The sequence below is a fragment of the Bos indicus genome, chromosome 23 (assembly GCF_029378745.1).
Source record: "Bos indicus isolate NIAB-ARS_2022 breed Sahiwal x Tharparkar chromosome 23, NIAB-ARS_B.indTharparkar_mat_pri_1.0, whole genome shotgun sequence".
Lineage (NCBI taxonomy): Eukaryota > Metazoa > Chordata > Mammalia > Artiodactyla > Bovidae > Bos > Bos indicus.
Window position 1 is genome coordinate 42,831,463 of NC_091782.1, and position 22,193 is coordinate 42,853,655.

Here is a 22,193-nt window from a genome sequence, read left to right on the forward strand (position 1 = left end):
TCAGACAGTAAAGAATCCACCTGCCAATGCAGGAGACCAGGATTCAATTCCTGGGTCGGGAAAGTCCCCCTGGAGGAGGAAATGGCAACCCACTCCAGTATTCGTGCCTAGAGAATCCCATGGACAGAGAAGCCTGGTAGGCTACAGTCTGTGGGGTTACAAAGAGTCAGACATGACTGAGCATTTAACACTTTTACTTAATCCTGCAGAGTAGATATTTTAAGATACGGAAGCAGAGCCCTGGGTTAAGTAACCTGCTGTGACTCAAGGCACCTACCCTATAGCTATCAGGTATAACATAGATTATCTCCCAGAAGCCTAAGGCAAAGCCTAGTCCATTTAGGGAGGAACAAGGCTAAATTCCTTTCTCCATGGTGAGATGGAAAAAAGGGATAGATGGGGGGGCTTCTTTCCATGATGGTTGAGATGTTTTGAAGAAAGATTGACCCTTCTAGGGGAGTAGCTGGATAGAGGGGTTAAGTGGCAAGAAGGCTTCAAAATCAGTGCTTCTAGACTTGGGGAAAGGGTACAGAACTGTGGCACCAGCATGGACACAGAGGGGATGCTGGCTTGAGAGGGATGATAAAGGGAAGTTGGAGCAGTTACATGGAGGTATCTGACCCACAGGTAATTGGAGCTGAAAGCAATGTTCAGCAAAGAGAACATATTTGGATTTTTTTCTTATAGACATTGCACTTTCTTCCATGAAGGGCTTCCCTTTGGCTCAGACACTAGAGAATCCTCCTGCAACACAGGAGACCCAAGTTCGACGCCTGGGTTGGGAAGATCCCCTGGAGAACGGAATGGCCACCCACTCCAGTATTCCGGCCTGAAGAATCCCATGGACAGAGGAGCCTGGTGGGCTACGGTCCATGGGGTCACAGAGTCAGACACAAAGTTGAAGTATTTACATGAAGGTTCCCAAGAGGCAGATGGAGCTGAAAGCAACATTCAGGAAAGAGAACGTACTTGCATTTCTTGTGATAGACGTTGCACTTTCTCCCGTCTGTCATCTTATTTCATCTCATAGCAATCTTTTGGAAATGTTATCATCATCATTCCCATATTATAGATGAGGGAAGTGGAGGTTCAGAGAGGTGAACTGTCTTTCAGTTCAGAGATTTCAGTTCAGGTTCAGAGAGGTCACGGAGCTAGTGAAGAAAATGAGCTTTGTTGTCAACAGGGCGCTGACTGACTTTTTTGCATTTCTGCTTCTCCAGTAAACATTGTATTGCCTCTTTAGATTATACTCATTCAATGCCTGCAGCTTCCAGCAGCCTCGCTTGTTGTCTTTCATTTGCTACGAGGGTCTTAAATAAAATAGCTGGCCAATTTTTGTGCATTTATAATGTGCAGATTTTCAGTGGGGCCTGGGTATTCTAAAGAGGTTAAATAGGAAAGGGATTGATTTCATTTGTAATGAGTAATTGTGAGTAAAATAAGTACCATGCTCCACATTCAAAGAAGCCAGAAAGCTTCTATTGATAACTGTGGGGAGAAAGCAGATAATACAAACAACTCCACATTTTAAACATGAGCGTATTTGAATTTTATTTTTGAATGCAGATGTGATTGATCATTTGTTCTGCAGGCAAGGCTTTAGTCCAGTTAGGGGGGAAAATACCAGTGCACTTGTATCGATTATTTTCTAGAAGAAGTTTTAGAGACTTACTAATAGTAAACTTTCTAAGCAGCTGAGACTTGAAATTCCTCATTAGCGGAGGTGAGGCAAGGAGTCAGAGACGGTTGCACACATCATCTTTGCTGCAGTTGACTGGCACCTGTGTTGCCTGAAGTAATCCAGGAAAGAAGTCAAGGGAAGAAAGTATGCGTTTTTAATACAGAAGAAAATACCACCTCTGTGAAGGAAGTGGGGAGGAGGGTCCTTCTCAAGAGAGAATCATCACTTCAGCCTCCAGTATTTATTGGTCACGCAGTGGGTCAGGCCCTGGTCTGAGTTCTTTGAATGTGTGAACTCCCAACAAGTCTATAAGGGCCGATTTGTTGTTTATTCGCCAAGTGGTGTCCAACTCTTTGCAACCCCATGGGCTGCAGCCCACCAGGCTCCTCTGTCCAGGGGATTTCCCAGGCAAGAACACTGGAGTGGGAGTGGGTAGCCATTCCCTTCTCCAGGGGATCTTCCCGACCCAGGGATGGAACGCAGGTAGGTTCTTTACCACTGTGTCACCTGGGAAGCCCATGTGGGCGGAGGACTGGTATTCCCACTGTAGAGATGGGGAAACTGAGGCACAGCTGGTGGATGAAGGAGCCAGGATTTCCACTCCAGCAACTGGGGTCCCAAGCCTGTGCCCTCAGCATCCACAAGGGGAGGTCATTTGATGCCTGGAAGTGGTTCATGGCTGGGGATGACTTTCTTTGGCCTGCTTCAGCCTGCTTGCGGGGCACTGCCTGATCCCGTGCCATTTCCGTAACGGCCCCATGAAATAGAGTTCATTATCTCCATTTTCTTAAAGAGGAAACCAAAGCTTAGAAAGTTGAATATCTTCCTTAAAGTCACCGGTCACCAAATGCCAGAAGTCTCTCCCGGGTCTCTGCAACATCAAAGTCAATCATCGGTTGACTGCCCAGCAGTCAGAGCTGTAGTCTAAAGTCTGGATGGGATGTCTCTAAATACAGACAAATAAGCAAAGCCTGTCCTCTCTTCCGTCTTTGACCAGCTTTTTATCAGAGCCTTCCCTTCATGGCATATCCAAGAAGTCCTGCCTAGAGGGGGGTAATTCCCTTCTTCCCAGACCCTAAATTGAATAAAAGAATCTAAAACCCGTCCCTGACATCCCTGCTGAAAGCTGTCGACTTGACCGTGTGCCTCGTTCGGAGGGCGGCGGCATTCTTCCAGGGCGAGTGTAAACTGTTCTCATTGAATGAATACCTGATTAAGTTAATGGTGCTGAGCCAGGGCGAGGAGGAGCGATTTGGCAGCCGAATTCCTGGCAGCTCATTCAACGTCCTTAATGTTCCACCGGCTTCGTGCTGGGCCGCCTGTGAGCCCCCGGGAGGGGCCGCCGGTAATTACTCAGCGTTTTGATTGAAAACAGCTGCAGGTAGCGCGTCATCCCATTGTCCGTTTCGCTGGTGATTGGAAATGACTGGGGGCATCTTGGTCTCCACTGCGCAGCCTCACTCCGGGGAGCGGGGGATGGGGATGCGGGGAACAAGGTAGAGAGTAGGGTTCCCACTTGCTCCGCTTTTCAAAATGAACCATTCATCTTTTGAGGGTCAGAACTCAGCCACCCATTCAGTGAGTGTGAGTCAGAGCCCTAATTTTAAAACAAACGTTTATTTCAGGGAGAATTCTTATCTTGGCTGATCCTTACTAGCTCCTCTCCCTGTTCTTTCTATGCTTGATTTAAGCTGGTTTCAATAAGATCACTGTCCTTGTAAGCACGTATTCCTTCCAGTAAATCCAAAGAGGATCCTCGGCATTCCCCTGGGATAAATGGGGGACAATCTGGACATAGTTTTGGATCATGGGATGTGGATTTTTAGGGGTTAAAGAGGCTGCAGCCTAGCTCTGGGAAGTATGCGGGGTTCATAATCTCACATGAGAATCTGAGCTTAGAAATGGAATCTCTCAGGCCAGATGCTTTTTAGTTACCCAGTATTTTATGTCCCTCTGTCATGAGATTCACTTTCGATCCAACACTGCATGATCATGTCCAGAAATTTAGAAGATCCAGAAACACTTTGCCTTTTAGAAGCCAGCTTCTAAGGGAGACCGAACAGCAATAGACAGACACAGGATGAGAACAGTCAGCCAATGAAGAAAGGACAGCAGCCCGAGCGTCCCACAGGGTTATGAAATTCAATCTGCCTCCAGCACAGGGAGCTGACCGTCTAGTGAGAAAGATGCATGGAAGTAGGTAAAGAATGCAGTGAACATGTTACATAAGGGATGGTCAAGCCTCAGAAGAAGGGCTGTGCAACGCTGCAGTGCCTCAAATGGCTTTGTCATGATTTTAGGGGATGATTCCAGTAGATGGTGGGCTTCCCTAGTGGCTCAGATGGTAAAGAATCCACCTGCAATGCAGGAGGCCCGGGTTCGATCCCTGGGTCGGGAAGATCCCCTGGAGAAGGGAATGGCAACCCACTCCAGTATTCTTGCCTGGAGGATTCCATGGACAGAGGAGCCTGGTGGGCTACAGTCCACAGGGTGGCAAAGAGTTGGACACGACTGAGCAACTAACACACACACAGTAGATGGTAGAGATCAGGGGCAGGAGTAGGGATGGGGTTTAGGGAGAGAGAGGGAGAATGGGGACTTAGTGTTTGATGGGGACAGTGTTTCAGTTTAGGAAAGGGAAGATTAGGGAGATGTCTGACGTCCAGAGTTGCACAATAATGTAAACATACTTAGTGTCACTGAAATGTACAGTTAAATATGATTAAAATAGTATATTTTATATTAGGGGACTTTCACCACACACACACACACACACACACACACAAAAGGAAGAGGCATATAGGGCAGAGGTCTGGAGGGGGTCCAAACCTGGGGCTTCCAGGCGTCCTCTCCTCGGGTGGGGCGGGTCGTGGAGGGTGTCACCTTCTCCCACCCCTTCAGTGTGACAGCTCACTCACAGTACAGCCACCCAGCAAGGCTTCCCCTAGCCCCGGTGTCTGGAGAGTCATTGCAGCTCAGTTGCAAACCAAGCACATGGCTGGTCTTTACTCCCAGCTCCTCCCGGAGGTTACCTCCTCCAGAGGCTGGCACTGTTACCGCCTATGGCCCAAAGCCCCCATCATAAATGATATTTTAGACTGTCCAGTGGTCAAAGCCCCCAGGCAAACACAGTCCCATAGGCAGGACATTCCAGAGGCCTAAAGGTCACCTCCCAGTCGCCAAAGACAATGATGAGAAGTCTGTTTGGGTGAGATTAATCCTGTACTATATACCCGCAGCTCACTGCATAATCTGAGCACTGGGACCCAGATATTTGTATCAGATGAACCAAGATTTTCATCTTATTTCTGTCATTTATGAGCCATGTAACCTTAGATTCGTGTGTGGATGCTCAGTCGCCTCTGACTCTCTGTGACCCCATGGACTGTAGCCCATCAGGCTCCTCCGTCCATGGGTTTCTCCAGCCAAGAATACTGGAGTGCCATTTCCTCCTCCAGGGCACCTTCCCAACCCAAGGATCAAACCCAGGTCTCCTGCCTTGGCAGGCAAGTTCTTTACTAACTGTACCACCTGGGAAGCCCTTCATGGAACCTTAGGGGACTTGTTTAACATGCTAAGCCTCAGTGTCCTGGTCTTTACAATGGGATGGTCACACACTGGTGCAGCTTGCAGGAAAAGTGTTGCTCTGTTTTCCTCACACACACAAAAACAGCCTCAGTGGCTTCTGTCATAACCCGCTTTGCTTGGGGACGCTGGGTCCCAGGAGGTCTCAGGGCCTTTGTCACTAAGAAGAGGGCAGAGTGGTATAGCATCCTAGAGACTAGAGGACAACCACAGAGGGGACGCTGCCATGGCACTCCCAGGGGGAATGACTTGTTAGTTCATGGTTATCTAGAACGTCCCACTGTCCTTCGACTCAGCCACATCCCAGGGCAGCAGATGCCTCAAGACCCTCTCAGGATGCCTCAGTTCCAGAAAGGCATTTTTCTGACCCAATAGGGATTTTCGTGTTCTCCGATTGTCAGCGTGGGAGCCCCCGGCACCCTGGTCACTGGTGGGATCTGACCAAGCCTCCTCCAGCTCCCGCTGGCCCTTTGCTGTGTGGTGCGTAGCAGAGCTGCTGAGCGCATGTGTCAGAAGACAGCTGGCAGCCATCCCTGTGGGGTAGGGAGAGAAGGTTCCGCCTTTCCCCACCAGGCCTTTGGGGAATTACTCATCTTCATGTTGTGGAAAAGCGGACCGCGTGGAACCAGGAAGCATCATGCTTAACCCTCGCAGAGACACACCAGGCTCCAGTTTTCCCAGCTCACCCTTCTGTGGACTCCATTTGTATAGGCTGAGCGGCTTTTGTGCTTTGGGGTATAAACTGGGGGCCTGTGCACTGGGAGCTGTTACCAATATAATCTCTTCTGTCAGCTGAAGAAAGAGAATACATGTTCAAACATCCATGACTTTTTCTTGTGTGAGTTACAGGTGTGAGAAAAAAAAAAGTCCCAGATGCTGGGAAGGATTGAGAGTCTGAGGGTATCGTGTTGATCTGATCATGGAACCAGGAGAGATCAGTGACAAATCAGCGTGGGTGGAAACAAGGGATTCCGCAGGAAGCGTGTGCTGAAGTACAGTTAGGATGGCGACCGTGTATTGAGTGTGTACATTATGCCAGGCACCGGGCGTGTTAATTCCTCCCCATTTTATAGGCAGAGATACTCATTACAAGGTCACACAGTATTGAGAATCTCTCTAAACTGGACACCTGCATAATTTGGAGTAAAATAAGGATGACATTAAAAGAAGGGAGACGGGCAGTAGGCGTGAATCCAGGGTGTTTTTGTCATTATTTTTTTCAATTTGAGGGTCTTTTTAAAAAAAAAATTTTTTTAATAAAATTTTTAACAGTTACTTTCCATTTAGTTATTATACTGGCTATATTCCCCATGTTGTACAGTAAATCCTCGAGCCTGTCTTTACACCCACCAGCTGTACCTCCCCTCCCACCACCCCTATGTTGCCCTTCCTTCCTTCCCACCGCTAACCACCAGTTTGTTCTCCCTGTGAGTCTGCTTCTTTTATGTGGTATTTATCAGTTGGTTGTATTTTTTAGATTCCACATATAATAAGTATCACTCTGAATTTATCTTCCCCGACTTAGTTCTCGTAGCGTAATGCCCTCCAAGTTCATCCATGTTGCTGCCGATGGCAAAATTTCATTCTTTTTCATGGCTGAGTAATATTCCACGACCACATCTTCTTTATCTATTCATCTGTTAATGGATACTTAGGTTGCGTCCACACCTTAGCAATTGTAAATAGTACTGGTGTGAATATTCGGGTGCGTGTATCTTTCCAAGTTAGTGTTTTTGCTTTTGCATATACTGCCCGCAATATATGCCCAGGAGTGCGACTGCTGGATCATATGGTAGTTCTATTTTTAGTTCATTGAGGAACCTCCATACTGTTCGTTATAATTCGTGTGAGTGCTCAGCCTCTCCGTTGTGTCTGACTCTTTGCAACCGTGGACTCTAGCCTGCCAGGCTCCTCTGTCTATGGGATTTCCCGGCAAGAATACTGGAGCGGGTTGCTGTTTCCTTCTCTAGGGGTTTGTCGTGATGGCTGCACCAATTTACATTCCCACCACACTGCACGAGGGTTTCCTTTTCCCTGCACCGTCGCCAGCGTTTGTTACTCATGGATGAAGCCAGGCTTTGACCTTGTCCTTCACCTCCACCCCAGGAGTAGGCTATTCTTCCTACTACTCTCTGTGTTCTCCTCCTTATTAGTACTAGTAAGACTATGCATGTTACCTTCCTATCAGTAATAATATTTTATCCTGATACTCCAAAGATGCCAGTGGAAGTGAGTGCAGAATGACTTCCATAGTGAGATTTTTCACTGCTGTGCTAATAAGCACATTCAGTTGAGAGTCAAAAATAACTTGTCTTCTAACCCCAGTTCTCACCGTGTTACTATGGCCGGTTCTTTGCACCTTGTCGCCACAGTCCCTCTGTCCTTAAAGCAGTTCACCCTGGAGCGGGGTGCAAACTGCTGCGGGGTTGGGGAAAGCACCCAGGGAACTGTTTGCAGCCTTCGGTGGGTAAATGGAGATTTGGGCGTCACTCCCGGGGTAGCTTACGTGCCACACAGGACACGTGAGAGCAGAAAGGTATTTGCTCACGTATGGAACCAGGGAAGGTCTTGACAGAAAGGCATTTCCAGCTTTTCTTAAAAACGTCTTTTGGACAGCTCACTTGGGACCGCTTTCAATCCAGATGGTGATCCCTCCAAGTGATTATTTTTCCATCTTCAGCCTTTCCAGGAATTCCAGTACGGGCAGGCTGCCAGGGGACACTGGCTGCCCAGATGCTGCAGCGACATCCCATGTGAGCCAGGGACAGGCCAGCCCAGCTGCGGGCCTGGGCCCTCCTCTCTCGGCCTGGCCTCCTGCAGACAGAGACGTGGACCATATCCCCATACTGTGGGCCCCACCCATGGGACAGACCTCACTGTTTTCCAGAGGTGGCAGGACCCGCTAGAAACCATCCCAGTGTCACACTGTTATCACGTGGATGCGATACGGGTAGGGCAGAAGCCAGGAGCCGAGGAAAGCTTCTCCTGGGCCTGATGAATCCTGTTGCTCTGTGATGCAGACAGTAGAAGCAGATGCTGGAGCCTGACGTAGGGAGGAGGGAGATGGGGGTTAGCTCCACGCCAAGCAGAGGAGTTCAGGGGAAGGAGGACAGCAGAGCAGCCATGCGTCTGGAGCAGTCCCCTCCATATCTCCATCATGGAGGTGGATTTTAATCAGAACAAAGACTCTGAGTCCATTTATTGCCCTCAGAGCTTCCCTGAGCCCAGGGAGCCCGCAAATGCAGCTGTGTTCTTGTGGGTAGACTTAAATTTTTGAATTAACATATGACACTGAGTGATTGTATTCATTGCCCCCAAGTCCCCACAGAGTCTAGCCCTCCACACTCTGTCCATGGGATTCTCCACGCAAGAATCCTAGAGAGGGTTGCTATTATTTCCTCCAGGGGATCTTCCTGACCCAGGGATCAAATCTGGGTCTCCTGCATTGCAGGCAGATTCTTTACCATCTGAGCCACCAGAGAAGCCCCTATAGATAAACAGGCCACCCCAAAACTATTATTTTTGGTTCTAATAGAAAGAAGGGGACAGTTTTCTCCTGCCAATCCTCATTCCCCTGAAATCCCAGTGTGGATGGTAATGGCAGACCAGGGCCTCCCCGGCCCTGTGTGGCATACATCACTGCTCTGACTGAAGGGTCCTGCATCCTGATACAGACTCTGGTACCAAACTTGCTTTTGGTGACCCTAGAGGGAGAGACCCACTCCAGTACTCTTGCCTGGAAAATCCCATGGATGGGGGAGCCTGGTAGCCTGTAGTCCATGGGGTCGCTAAGAGTCGGACACGACTGAGCGACTTCCCTTTCACTTTTCACTTTCATGCATTGGAGAAGGAAATGGCAACCCACGCCAGTGTTCTTGCCTGGAGAATCCCAGGGACGGGGGAGCCTGGTGGGCTTCCGTCTATGGGATCGCACAGAGTCGGACACGACTGAAGCGACTTAGCAGCAGCAGCAGAGGGAGAGAGCGAGCTTGTTAACCGCACGATGGTATTCATGGTTCTCCATGCCTGATCTGTACGACTTGCCCTCTGGGGGGTTTCAGCACTGCTGTGCCCTGGATCACCACTAGGTGGGAGTGCTGAGCTTGGTGCTGGGTGAGGCTGAGGGTCCCTGGCTCCCTTGCCTGGGAAGTCTGAAGATCGGGCTCACCTCCTTATTCAATTCAGCCTCTAACCTGGAATGCCACACCCACTGCAGCCCATGATCAGAGCTAGGAGGGATGCCGCAGTGCCCTTGACATCATCTTCCCCTCTGATCCCTTTGCATTCTCTTTTCCACATGGGACCATCAGCAAGTGTCTCTAAACTCTGCCTCAATGCTTAAGATGACACGGGTTTTCCCTACCTCATGAGGCAGCCCAGCCCATTTGACCAGTTCTGATTAGTTTCTAATTTCTACTGTATACAGTCATCCATCAGTATCTTCGGGGGTTTGGTTCCAGGAGCCCCCGATGCTCAAGTCCCATGGTCAGCCCTCCATAGAAGTGGTTCTGCACTCTGGAATTAAGCCAACTGCAGATTATGTCGTGCTGTGATACAGGAGACGTGGGTTCGATCCCTGGGTCAGGAAGATCCCCTGGAGGAAGGCATGGCAACCCTCTCCAGTATTCTTGCCTGGAGAATCCCAGGGACAGAGGAGACTGGTGGGCTACAGTCCATGGGGTCGCAAAGAGTCAGACAGGACTGAAGTGACTGAGCACAGCACACAGCAGGTCTTTATTGAAAAAAAATCCCCATATAAATGGACCTGTGCAATTCAAACTCACGTTGTTCAAGGGCAAAGTGTATATCAATGTAATTTGGAGCTCAGTTCTGTTCTGCTGTCTTTCACTGATGGTCCTTCATAGATCTGAGCATCACATCTCTGCTCTGGCTTTTTCTGTCCTTCCCCAGGCCATACATCTTCAGTTTCTGCTGCTGTTACTTACCTGTCTTGGGTCCAGACCTCCTGCTAACCCCACCACTCCATCCTGGGCATGCCCGCCAGTATCCCCTTGCCTCAGGACTTTGTGACCTTACCAATGCTGTATGCTATTGCAGTATTTATCCTGTTACTGAGAATACTGTGCTTTTTAAATGAAGCTATACCAACTTTTAGGCACCAAACCCAACTGTTGGTTCATATTGAATGGATGGTCGAACAGAAAATTCCTGGGCTGTTTGAAATGAACTATTCTTCAACCAGATCTCTCTAACCCTGCTATTAATTGAGCTATTGAAACCAAGGGTAGGACATTTATTTATTCTTGTTCATTTTAGTATTTCTGGCTTTGTGCCATCACTTCCAGCTTCTTAGGATATATTTGAATATTAATTGCAGGTAATATATTAAGCCAGCTTCCCGATAGCTCAGTTGAGAAAGAATCTGCCTGCAATGCAGGAGACCCTGGTTCAATTCCTGGGTCAGGAAGATCTGCTGGAGAAGGAATAGGCTATCCACTCCAGTATTCAGTATAATATAGTAAGCACCCCTTCCAGCCTTCTGTTGCCTCTAAATATGATAACCAAACCACTTAATAAGATGTTGAACAGAATAGAACTGAAAATAGAGTTCTTGCGTACCAGAAGGCAATGGCACCCCACTCCAGTACTCTTGCCTGGAAAATCCCATGAACGGAGGAGCCTGGTGGGCTGCAGTCCATGGGGTCGCTGAGTCAGACACGACTGAGTGACTTCACTTTCACTTTTCACTTTCATGCATTGGAGGAGGAAATGGCAACCCACTCCAGTGTTCTTGCCCGGAGAATCCTAGGGACGGGGAAGCCTGGTGGGCTGCCGTCCATGGGGTCCCACAGAGTTGGACACGACTGAAGTGACTTAGCAAAGCATAGCGTAGCATTTGCCCCACACTGACATTGAACAGTTAAGGTCCACGATACAGAAACTAAGTGTCTGATGAATGACTATGTGATACACCTCCTTTGAGGTATGCTTATTCAGTCAGCCATGAAGATATCTAATTATGCTATCACCTAGCATACCTTTCTCCATTTTGGAAATTTCAAACATGTCAGAGTTGGGCCTACTTTTAACATTTAACCTAAACAAAGTGCGTTCTGCCTTTGCACTACACAGATCAACCTGTTTAATAATTCAGTAAAACAAGAGATTTGTATGCCAGGACTTCAAGAATCCTTGCCAAGTCCTACTGACCCCTCCCATCGGGTCCAGGTGTTCTGTCTTTTAAATGGTCGCATGGTTTTTCCAGAGCTGACACAAGCTCACCAGGCTCTATTTCCTCCTCTTTAAAACGAAAACTGTGTATCTGTTGTGCATGAACATTATATGCCAGTCATGGGTTTCACTCAAACTGAGAAACTCACAGGATGGTGGGTGCTGGGCAGAGCAACCCAGTGTATCGCCCTGACCTTGGAATGCATGTTTAGGACTGTATGTATCAGATTCTAGGCGTGTTTTCCATTCAGAGCAGTTAGTTTGTATTTATGGGACTTGGAATCAGTAGGGACCATCTCATTTTCCTGTCACTTCTGGAACAAGCTGAATCCATGGTAATGGGTAGGGGGTTCCAGGGATTTTTGAATGATAGCAAAGATAGAAGTGTCTTCCTTTATTAAAGTTTGCTTTTCCTCCCAGAGATGACTGAATCATATGTATAATTTACAATAATAGTCTTTTTAAAGTGTGTTTCCTTAGAGTTTTCAAAGACAGACAGAACCAGAAGAAAAGGAGCATCTGTTATTTAGAACTGTATCAGGTTTAGGTGACCCCAAAGGAAACAGCTGAGTTCTCCCTAAATATTCCTGTACGTGCTTAGTCAATGAGTCGTTTCCGACTCTTTTGCAACCCCGTGGACTATAGCCCGCCAAGCTTCTCTGTCCATGGGATTTCCCCTGCAAGAATACTGGAGTGGGTTGCCATTCCCTTCTCCAGGGGATCTTTCCAACTCAGGGATTGAACCCAGGTCTCCTGCATTGCAGGCGGATTCTTCACTGTCTGAGCCACCAGGGGAATAACCCTAAATATTAGCTGCTGGTCTCCAAGGCGCCATCAGTTCTGTTTGCTCACAGTGCCTAGTTTGGTTTCCCAGCACCTACTCCATTAGGAAGAGGCTGAGGTGTTTACTTAGGAGCTTAGGTGTACAGGCTGAGGTTCTCACACCTTGCTGTGCATATGAATCATCTGGGGATTTTGTTAAAATGCACTCTGAATCAGGAGCTTTGGATAGGACCTGAGTCTCTGCATTTCTAAAGCTGCTGGGGGAGCTGGTCTGAGGACCACACTTGAATAGCAAGGCCCTATGCCACTGAGCTAAATTTTAAGATACTGATGGAGAGAGAGATACAAATGTAGATGTGAAGATGCTTAAGATGACTCTACTCAGAACAGTGATTAACAGGCAAATCATACGTAGTAAACCCTATGTAAATTTGCCTTGATCCATCTATTGACCCCTGTCCACTTCCCCTTTCCTAATAATAATGTTTAAACATGATCTGCATGTGTGGCTCTTTGGTACCTTTGCAGTTATATAATCGTGCTCAGCCCCATGTTTCTGTTGCGGCAGGTGCATCCGGAGGCACACGCCTCCACTGGGGGACTCAGGTGAACGAACCATTGGTGTGTTTCAGCACTGAAAAGGCAATTAGGGACATGAAGGCCATTTGTCTGCAGCTAGAAAGAAACCCTAAAAGCAGACATCCACTCTCCTTTCTTATTCTCTTCTTCCTAGTCTCTTTCTCTCTCCCTTTTCCCTCCTGCACTTTCTACCTTCATAGATTTTACCTCTCCGTTTTTTTTCATCCCGTGAACCATCATCCAGTGTACCAGGGACATGGCGGCATCCTGTGGTGCCCTCTCGTGGTTCACTGAAAATATAGCTAGACACAGTCCCTACTCTCACAATGACTTCCCCTGCTGAGAGATACAGACAGCACGGAGAGCCATTGAAGTGCAGAACAGGGACAGGTGCCCCAGAATTACAGCAACCCAAGTCAGTAGCTGCATTGGTAAATAGGAAATATGGTCCTTCTAAATGTAGGAGGGGGAGTTGAAATTTGTATCCGTCTGGCCCCAGGGTTGCTCCAGTTAATCTTTGTATCCTTGACTTATTGTCAGTATTATCTGGAAAAGATGTTTATCAATGGACCACTTTTCAGAAGAGTGCATTTGAAGTTGTGTGTTAAGGCCGATGTGTTTTAGCGGTCCATTAGCAGAAAAACCAGCCATGGAATCTATAATGAGATCTTTAAGACCAACAAAGCCACCCAGTGTCTCTCAAAACAAACAAAAAAACTGTAAATAAACCACGGCACTGCTAAGCACCAAGTCGGCATTGTTTTTTCAAATTCACTAAAGCTGAGTTCTGTTTTAAAAAGTACCTTCAGAGGAGTTTTCTAGCTTTGTGTATGGTGCATTCCATCGTGCAGCAATTTCACATTTGCATTGCTAATGGACCTCTCTGCAAACGTGTTTGACATTTTGCTTGGCTTTGAAAGGACTTTTATGCTGCTATTTTTTCCTTCCCTAGAGCTGCCTTGGGCTAATTAACCTATTCCCTTACTGGCTGGGCCTACTATATGCAAATACTCTCCTTCTGGATTCTGACACACTACTCTTACATGAACATCCCTAATGAAATCCTGTGGGGTTTTATTGGAGCAGTGTTACTGTGGGGCCAGCAGGGGGCGCATGGAGCAGTTCACGTTCAGTCCATCCCCTAAATTACTTTCCTTTGCTAGTCCCAGTGGGAATGCCAGTTTATGCAGTTCTCTTTCTTAGAGTAACTTGAAACCTAGAGATAAAAGATCAGTATCAGCACTTTTTAAGCAGTCAAAAGCGTCAACTCTTTTCAGTTTTGGTAGTTTAATTTTATTCTGTCGTTTTGAAAACAGCACTGTCATCTCAGTAGATTTGTATAATATTAGGTGTAAATTACATGCCATGAACTTCCTAAGAGAAGGCTATATATATACCTGTGGCTTAATAAAGCCGGAGGTTGGGAGGGTAATGCTGAAAACTGCTGCCTTATTGTGTCTATTTTAACATCATACTATAGAAAGTGGGTCTGGGTAGGAGAAATGCTAAAACCCAGGTCCTGGAATTCCCAGATTCAGCGACTGTCCAGGATCACAGCCTGTAGGCAACCCTCACATCTGCCTCCTGTTAGCCTAGTTCCTGTTGGTTCCACTGATGATCTGCCTCTTGCCAGGTGGACATCTGTCTGCCTACACAGTCCTGGAAACAGAGTTCAGTGGTTCCTGAAAGACTGAGATAGGTGTCCTATCTCAGATTAAAACTGGCTCGATACTTGTATGTCCAGGCTGAAACACACAGCCCTGATTGGTCTGGCAGAGGCTGCATCTCTAGGGTTCATGGTGGACTGGCCCTTTCCAAGCAGAGGGTGGAGAGGATGGAGAGAGAATTCAAAGAGCACTTGGATAGGAAGTACAAGGCAGAGACGAAGCAAGCATGTTGCCCTCATGAAGGACACCCTCAATGTCTGAATATTGCATTTTTAAAAACCAAACCATGTTCCTGTTTTAACTGTCTCATAGATTCCTTTTGGCTGTTACCATATGAGTAGCTGTACTGGGAGCTGTTTGGAAACGTGTAGAGAACATAATTATTTGGGGCTGCCTCTGCTCAGTTGGCCTGTATGTAGTGTGTGTGTTTATGTCTGTGTGTGTGTGTTAGGCAAGAGAGAATTGTTGTAAATCCAGTATGGACCCAGAATCACTAGAATCTTTGAGTAGCGCCTATGGCAGAGCTTCCCTGATAGCTCAGCTGGTAAAGAATCTGCCTGCAATGCAGGAGACCCGGGTTCAATTCCTGGGTTGGGAAGATACCCTGGTGAAGGGAAAGGATACCCACTCCAGTATTCTGGTCTGGAGAATTAAGGCATGGAGCAAGTCAAACCGAGAATTCCATGGAGTCGCAAAGAGTCATGACTGAGCCACTTCCACTTTCACTATGGCAGAGGAGGACTCAGATAACCTATGAAATCCACTGGGGACTTCCGTTCCTAACCTGGTCCTCGCAGTGCTTGGCTGAGGACCGCTGATCGTCACTGGTGCGGTCCTCCTTGTAGGCTTCATTTGATCCTCCAGAGACTGGGTAAAGCTAGAGCTGAAGAGTGGGAGGGCCATTTCTGGGAGGGAAACTAAGAAATGCATTGTTTGCCCTCCAAAAAGGAAAGGGTGGGGGTAGGAGAAGAGGGTATTGAGAGAGAGATCTTAGAAGACTGACTAAATCCATAAAAAAGGTTTGACTTGCTCCGTGGCTTAATGATCTTCCTGATGTCCTACCCAGCACGGCCAGCGTTTTACCTGCTCTAATAGTGGGGCTGGCGGCAGGATTTTGGGGGATTCACATGAATCTCGCGGGAGGGGGTTCTTTTCCGGTGTTGATGTTCTGACGCCCTGTTCCCCCACCCCTTTCTCCCCCTTGGTCCTGACCCTCTGCCTTTTCCCAGATTCCAGAGCAGCTGCTGGAGGATCGCACCCACGGGGAGATGATTCCTCATGAAGAGCCTGGATCCCCTACAGAAATCAAATGTGACTTTCCGTTTATCAGACTAAAACCAGAGCCAGTCCGACAGTGAGACGGTCACCGTGGAGGGGGGACGGCGAAAAATGAAATCCAACCAAGAGCGCAGCAACGAATGCCTGCCTCCCAAGAAGCGCGAGATCCCCGCCACCAGCCGGCCGTCCTCGGAGGACAAGGCGGTGCCCAGCGACAACCACCGCGCGGAGAACGCGGCATGGCTCCCCGGCGCCCGGGGCCACGTGGGCGGGCGGCTGGGGCCAGCGGGGCCCCCGGCGGAGCTCGCAGCGGAGCTCGGTTTACAGCAGGGAATAGGTTTACACAAAGCGCTGTCCACGGGGCTGGACTACTCCCCGCCCAGCGCGCCCCGGTCCGTCCCGGCGGTGACGTCCACCACGACGATGCCCGCGGCGTACCCGCCGCCCCCTCCGTCCGGGGCCCCAGTATCCCCGGTGCAGTACGCCCACCTGCCGCACACGTTACAGTTCATCGGGTCTTCCCAGTACAGTGGGCCCTACGCCGGCTTCATCCCTTCCCAGCTGATCTCGCCCACAGCCAGCCCGGTCACCAGCGCGGTGGCCTCGGCGGTGGGCGCCGCCACGCCCGCTCAGCGCTCCCAGCTGGAGGCCTATAGCAGCCTGCTGGCCGACATGGGCGGGCTGAGCCGAGCCTCCGGACACAAGGCTGAGCCACCGCCACCGCCGCAGCACCTAGGACGGACAGCAGGGCTCCTCCCCCCGGGGTCCCCACCGCACCCCCAGCAGAGCCAGTACGTGCGCATCTCCAGCTCGCCGCAGAACGCCGCACGCCCGGCCTCGCCGCCGACCCTCCCCGTCCACCTGCACACGCACCCGACCATGATCCCACACACGCTCACCCTGGGGCCCTCCCCGCAGGTGGTCGTGCAGTACACCGACTCCAGCAGCCACTTTGTCACCCGTGAGGGCACCAAGAAGGCCGAGAGCAGCCGGCTGCAGCAGGCCATGCAGGCCAAGGAGATGCTGAACGGGGAGGTGGAGAAGGGCCGCCGGTACGGGGCGCCCCCCGCGGCCGACCTGGGCTTGGTGAAGGCGGCCAGCAAGGCGGTGCCCCACCCGTATGAGTCCAGGCACGTGGTGGTCCACCCCGGCCCCGCTGACTACAGCGTCCGCGACGCGTCGGGGGTGCGGGCCTCCGTGATGGTCCTGCCCAACAGCAGCACCCCCGCCGCCGACCTCGAGGGGCAGCAGGTCACCCACCGGGAGAACTCGCCGTCCGCCCTCAACGACAAGAGTGGCCTGCACTTGGGGAAGCCCGGGCACCGCTCCTATGCACTGTCCCCGCAGCAGGTGCTGGGCCCCGAAGGTGTGAAGGCCGTCGCCACGCTGTCCCCGCACACGGTCATCCAGACCACACACAGCGCCTCTGAGGCCCTCCCCGTCGGGCTGCCGGCCACGGCCTTCTACGCGGGCACGCAGCCGCCGGTCATCGGCTACCTGAGCGGCCAGCAGCAAGCGATCACCTACGCCGGCGGCCTGCCCCCGCACCTGGTCATCCCGGGCACCCAGCCCCTGCTCATCCCCGTGGGCAGCGCTGACCTGGAGGGGTCGGGCGCCGCCTCGGCCATCGTCACATCGTCGCCCCAGTTTGCTGCAGTGCCTCACACGTTCGTCACCACCGCCCTGCCCAAGAGCGAGAACTTCAGCCCCGAGGCCCTGGTCACCCAGGCCGCCTACCCGGCCATGGTGCAGGCCCAGATCCACTTGCCCGTGGCGCAGTCCGTGGCCTCCCCCGCTGCCGCCGCGCCCCCTACGCTGCCGCCCTACTTCATGAAAGGCTCCATCATCCAGTTGGCCAACGGGGAGCTGAAGAAAGTGGAGGACCTGAAGACGGAGGACTTCATCCAGAGCGCGGAGATCAGCACTGACCTGAAGATCGACTCCAGCACGGTGGAGAGGATCGCAGACAGCCACAGCCCCGGCGTCGCCGTGATCCAGTTTGCCGTCGGGGATCACCGAGCGCAGGTAATGTTGCCTCCGCATCACGCAGGTAGGGGGGACACCGCGCCATGCCGCCTCCCTTATCTCCTGGCCACCGTGACTTTCTTCCAAGCAGCAGACCTGTCTGCCTTTCTGCGGCTGTGGGGGTGATTGAGGGTTTTCTTTCACTTTCACTTTGTACCTAAAGGTTAGACTTCTCACGTTCCCCCAACCACCGTTCTCTAAGAGAATTAAGCCCTAATGCACCCCGAAGCATCCAATATTTGTTATGAATTAATTTCTCTGCTTCTCCAATGGGGGCTGGTCAGGTACCATGCTTGGGACAGTTAAGAAAATCACCACTCGGGTTATTTTGCTGATGATGTTCTGTGGTTTACATGAGTAACCCTGATTCAGTTCAGTTCAGTTCAGTCGCTCAGTCATGTCCGACTCTTTGCGACCCCATGAATTGCAGCACTCCAGGCCTCCCTGTTGATTACCAACTCCTGGAGTTCACTCAGACTCACGTCCATCGAGTCAGTGATGCCATCCAGCCGTCTCATCCTCTGTCGTCCCCTTCTCCTCCTGCCCCCAATCCCTCCCAGCATCAGAGTCTTTTCCAATGAGTCAACTCTTTGCATGAGGTGGCCAAAGTACTGGAGTTTCAGCTTTAGCATCATTCCTTCCAAAGAAATCCCAGGGCTGATCTCCTTCAGAATGGACTGGTTGGATCTCCTTGCAGTCCAAGGGACTCTCAAGAGTCTTCTCCAACACCACAGTTCAAAAGCATCACTTCTTCGGCCCTCAGCCTTCTTCACAGTCCAACTCTCACATCCACATGTGACCACAGGAAAAACCATAGCCTTGACTAGACGAACCTTTGTTGGCAAAGTAATGTCTCTGCTTTTCAATATGCTATCTAGGTTGGTCATAACTTTCCTTCCAAGGAGTAAGCGTCTTTTAATTTCATGGCTGCAATCACCATCTGCAGTGATTTTGGAGCCCAAAAAAATAAAGTCTGACACTGTTTCCACTGTTTCCCCATCTATTTCCCATGAAGTGATGGGACCGGATGCCATGATCTTAGTTTTCTGAATGTTGAGCTTTAAGCCAACTTTTTCACTCTCCACTTTCACTTTCATCAAGAGGCTTTTGAGTTCCTCTTCACTTTCTGCCATAAGGGTGGTGTCATCTGCATATCTGAGGTTATTGATATTTCTCCCAGCAATCTTGATTCCAGCTTGTGTTTCTTCCAGTCCAGCGTTTCTCATGATGTACTCTGCATAGAAGTTAAATAAGCAGGGTGACAATATACAGCCTTGACGTACTCCTTTTCCTATTTGGAACCAGTCTGTTGTTCCATGTCCAGTTCTAACTGTTGCTTCCTGACCTGCATATAGATTTCTCAAAAGGCAGATCAGGTGGTCTGGTATTCCCATCTCTTTTAGAATTTTCCACAGTTTATTGTGATCCACACAGTCAAAGGCTTTGGCATAGTCAATAAAGAAGAGATAGATGTTTTTCTGGAACTCTCTTGCTTTTTCCATGATCCAGCGGATGTTGGCAATTTGATCTCTGGTTCCTCTGCCTTTTTTAAAACCAGCTTGAACATCAGGAGGTTCACGGTTCACTTATTGCTGAAGCCTGGCTTGGAGAATTTTGAGCGTGACTTTACTAGCGTGTGAGATGAGTGCAATTGTGTGGTAGTTTGAGCATTCTTTGGCATTGCCTTTCTTTGGGATTGGAATGAAAACGGACCTTTTCCAGTCCTGTGGTCACTGCTGAGTTTTCCAAATTTGCTGGCATATTGAGTGCAGCATATTTCACAGCATCATCTTTCAGGATTTGAAAGAGCTCAAGTGGACTTCCATCACCTCCACTAGCTCTGTTCGTAGTGATGCCTTCTAAGGCCCACTTGACTTCACATTCCAGGGTGTCTGGCTCTAGGTCAGTGGTTACAGCATCGTGATTATCTTGGTTGTGAAGATCTTTTTTGTACAGTTCTTCTGTGTATTCTTGCCACCTCTTCTTAATATCTTCTGCTTCTGTTAGGTCCATACCATTTCTGTCCTTTATCAAGCCCATCTTTGCATGAAATGTTCCTTTGGTATCTCTCATTTTCTTGAAGAGATCTCTAGTCTTTCCCATTCTGTTGGTTTCCTCTATTTCTTTGCATTGATCGCTGAGGAAGGCTTTCTTATCTCTTCTTGCTATTCTTTGGAACTCTGCATTCAGAGGCTTATATCTTTCCTTTTCTCCTTTGCTTTTCACTTCTCTTCTTTTCACAGCTATTTGTAAGGCCTCCCCAGACAGCCATTTTGCTTTTTTGCATTTCTTTTCCATGGGGATGGTCTTTATCCCTGTCTCCTGTACAATTTCACGAACCTCATTCCGTAGTTCATCAGGCACTCTGTCTATCAGATTTAGTTCCTTAAATCTATTTCTCACTTCCACTGTATAATCATAAGGGATTTGATTTAGGTCATACCTGTATGGTCTAGTGATTTTCCCTACTTTCTTCAATTTAACCCTGATTAAGAAAAGCCATTTTCCACCCCCACCCCCCTTTTTTTTTTTCTGGTCAGGGAAAGACAATGCTGCTTCAGGGGAGGGTGTTAGGTGCCCAGAGTTGCCATATCCCATTACAACATCAGTGTTTTGTTGTTGTTGTTATTTATTTATTTTTTTAATTTGGCTGTGCCACGTCTTGGTTGCAGCGCTTGGAATCTGATCTTTAGTTGTGGTGTGTGACCTCTTAGTTGCAGTGTGTGGGATCTAGCTCCCTGACCGGGGGGTCGACCCCAGGCCCCCTGTATCAGGAGCTTGGAGTCTTAGGCGCTGGACCACCAGGGAAGTCCCAACATCCATGTTTTAACATGTAGGTTTTGTTATCATTTAGGTATGGTGAGGCCAACAGAGGAGAATACATCTGCCATTGAAAAGGTGGTGTGTTATACTCAGATCCCAAGAAGAGGGGATATGCCCGGCCACATGTTGACATGCAGAAGAAGCCCAGGGTCTGTTACAAGGCACTGGGACCCAGGAGAAAACATGGACAAGAGCCTTTGTTGTTGTTTCAGTGGGAAGGAGTGGGTGAGGCAGGGTAGCAAGCGTAGGTAGGCTGCTGCTGCTGCTGCTGCTAAGTCGCTTCAGTCCTGTCCGACTCTGTGCGACCCCATAGATGGCAGCCCACCAGGCTCTGCCGTCCCTGGGATTCTCCAGGCAAGAACACTGGAGTGGGTTTCCATTGTGTGAAAGTGAAAAGTGAAAGTGAAGTCGTTCAGTCCTGTCCGATTCGTAGCGACCCCATGGACTGCAGCCTACCAGGCTCCTCCATCCATGGGATTTTCCAGGCAAGAGTACTGGAGTGGCTTGCCATTGCCTTCTCTGGTAGGTAGGCTAGTTGGAATCATTTCAGCAGGCTCTGGGTACAGGAGCTGTCCCTAGGTGTCTGATAGTGGCCCAGAGAGTGCAAGTCCCATTCACTGAGGAGGAAGCTGGGGTGTGGGTGTTTTCTTTACACGTGAAGAACATTATCCCCGGTAGGGGAGCTGTTAGCTGTGTCTAGGAATTACCTAATGGAGGGAGGGACAGTCCCTCCAGTGTCAGCAAGACCCCAAGATGTCAAAGCATCAGATAAAATAAAAAGCATGGTTCATATAATCTGGAAGGTGGAAGGTCAAGGTTGTCCCAGGTGATCTCCTGGACTCCTGATAAATAGGAACCCCAAGGGCCAGATGCAGCCAAGCTGAGTCATGTTAAAACTAGAACCGAGATCAGCTCTTAATTTCCATGAGTACCTTCAGTCCACTCTTTTCCAGCTTCTTAAATCACTTGAATGCATTTATTCCGCCCATGTGTATGGAAACAACCGTTTCACTGACCAGCTTGCTTGAAGTCAGGTTTGGCCCCAAGGCGGGGAACTTCCCAGGCTATAGAGCCTCAGTGCCTCTGGGAATGGGATATGACAGCACCTCCTTCAGTTTGAAATGAGTTGAAAAATGGTCATGGCGTAGCTGGTATTTGGGACAGTCAAAGATAAACAAACTAGTTAATGGTTTGAATTGTTTTTAGAATATTTTTAAAAAGATCAAGTGAGGTGGGGGAGTCTGATTTTCCAAAGCGTTTTCCAGGACTGCTTGTGAATGTCCGGATGTGGGATCTTGCTCAATATCAGAGGGCCTGCGTTGCCAGGAGCTTTTAGCCCTGAAGACTTTTCTTTTTAATGGTGAGATGTCGCTGTAAACTTTGGTGAGGCCCAAGAAAATTTCTCAGGGTTCTGATGCAAAAAAAAAAAAATTGCAAAAATCAGGATATTTGGAAAAGAGCATCATTATGTAGAACTCCCTACCCATGTCTAAGTGTCTGCTCCCTCTCCGCATCCTACGTGGATTAGGAGTAGGTGGATCCTCACTGAAAAAAGAATGAGCTGATTTACTAGCAAAGTT

The 22,193-nt window shown here is 49.2% G+C and overlaps 1 protein-coding gene across 27 annotated transcripts in view; it reads left to right on the forward strand.

Moving 5' to 3' along the window:
• Positions 1-22,193, forward strand: part of ATXN1 (ataxin 1) — a 426,916-nt gene that overhangs the window by 386,471 nt on the left and 18,252 nt on the right. For 26 of the 27 annotated variants that reach the window (XM_070777661.1, XM_070777663.1, XM_070777660.1 and 23 more), the window contains one exon: positions 15,717-17,790. In XM_070777661.1, coding sequence (XP_070633762.1) covers positions 15,877-17,790 — 1,914 coding nt within the window. In that variant the 5' untranslated portion in view covers positions 15,717-15,876. Of the gene's footprint in view, positions 14,899-15,716; positions 17,791-22,193 lie in introns of all 27 variants that reach the window. The other variant, XM_070777674.1, reaches the window with a different exon arrangement.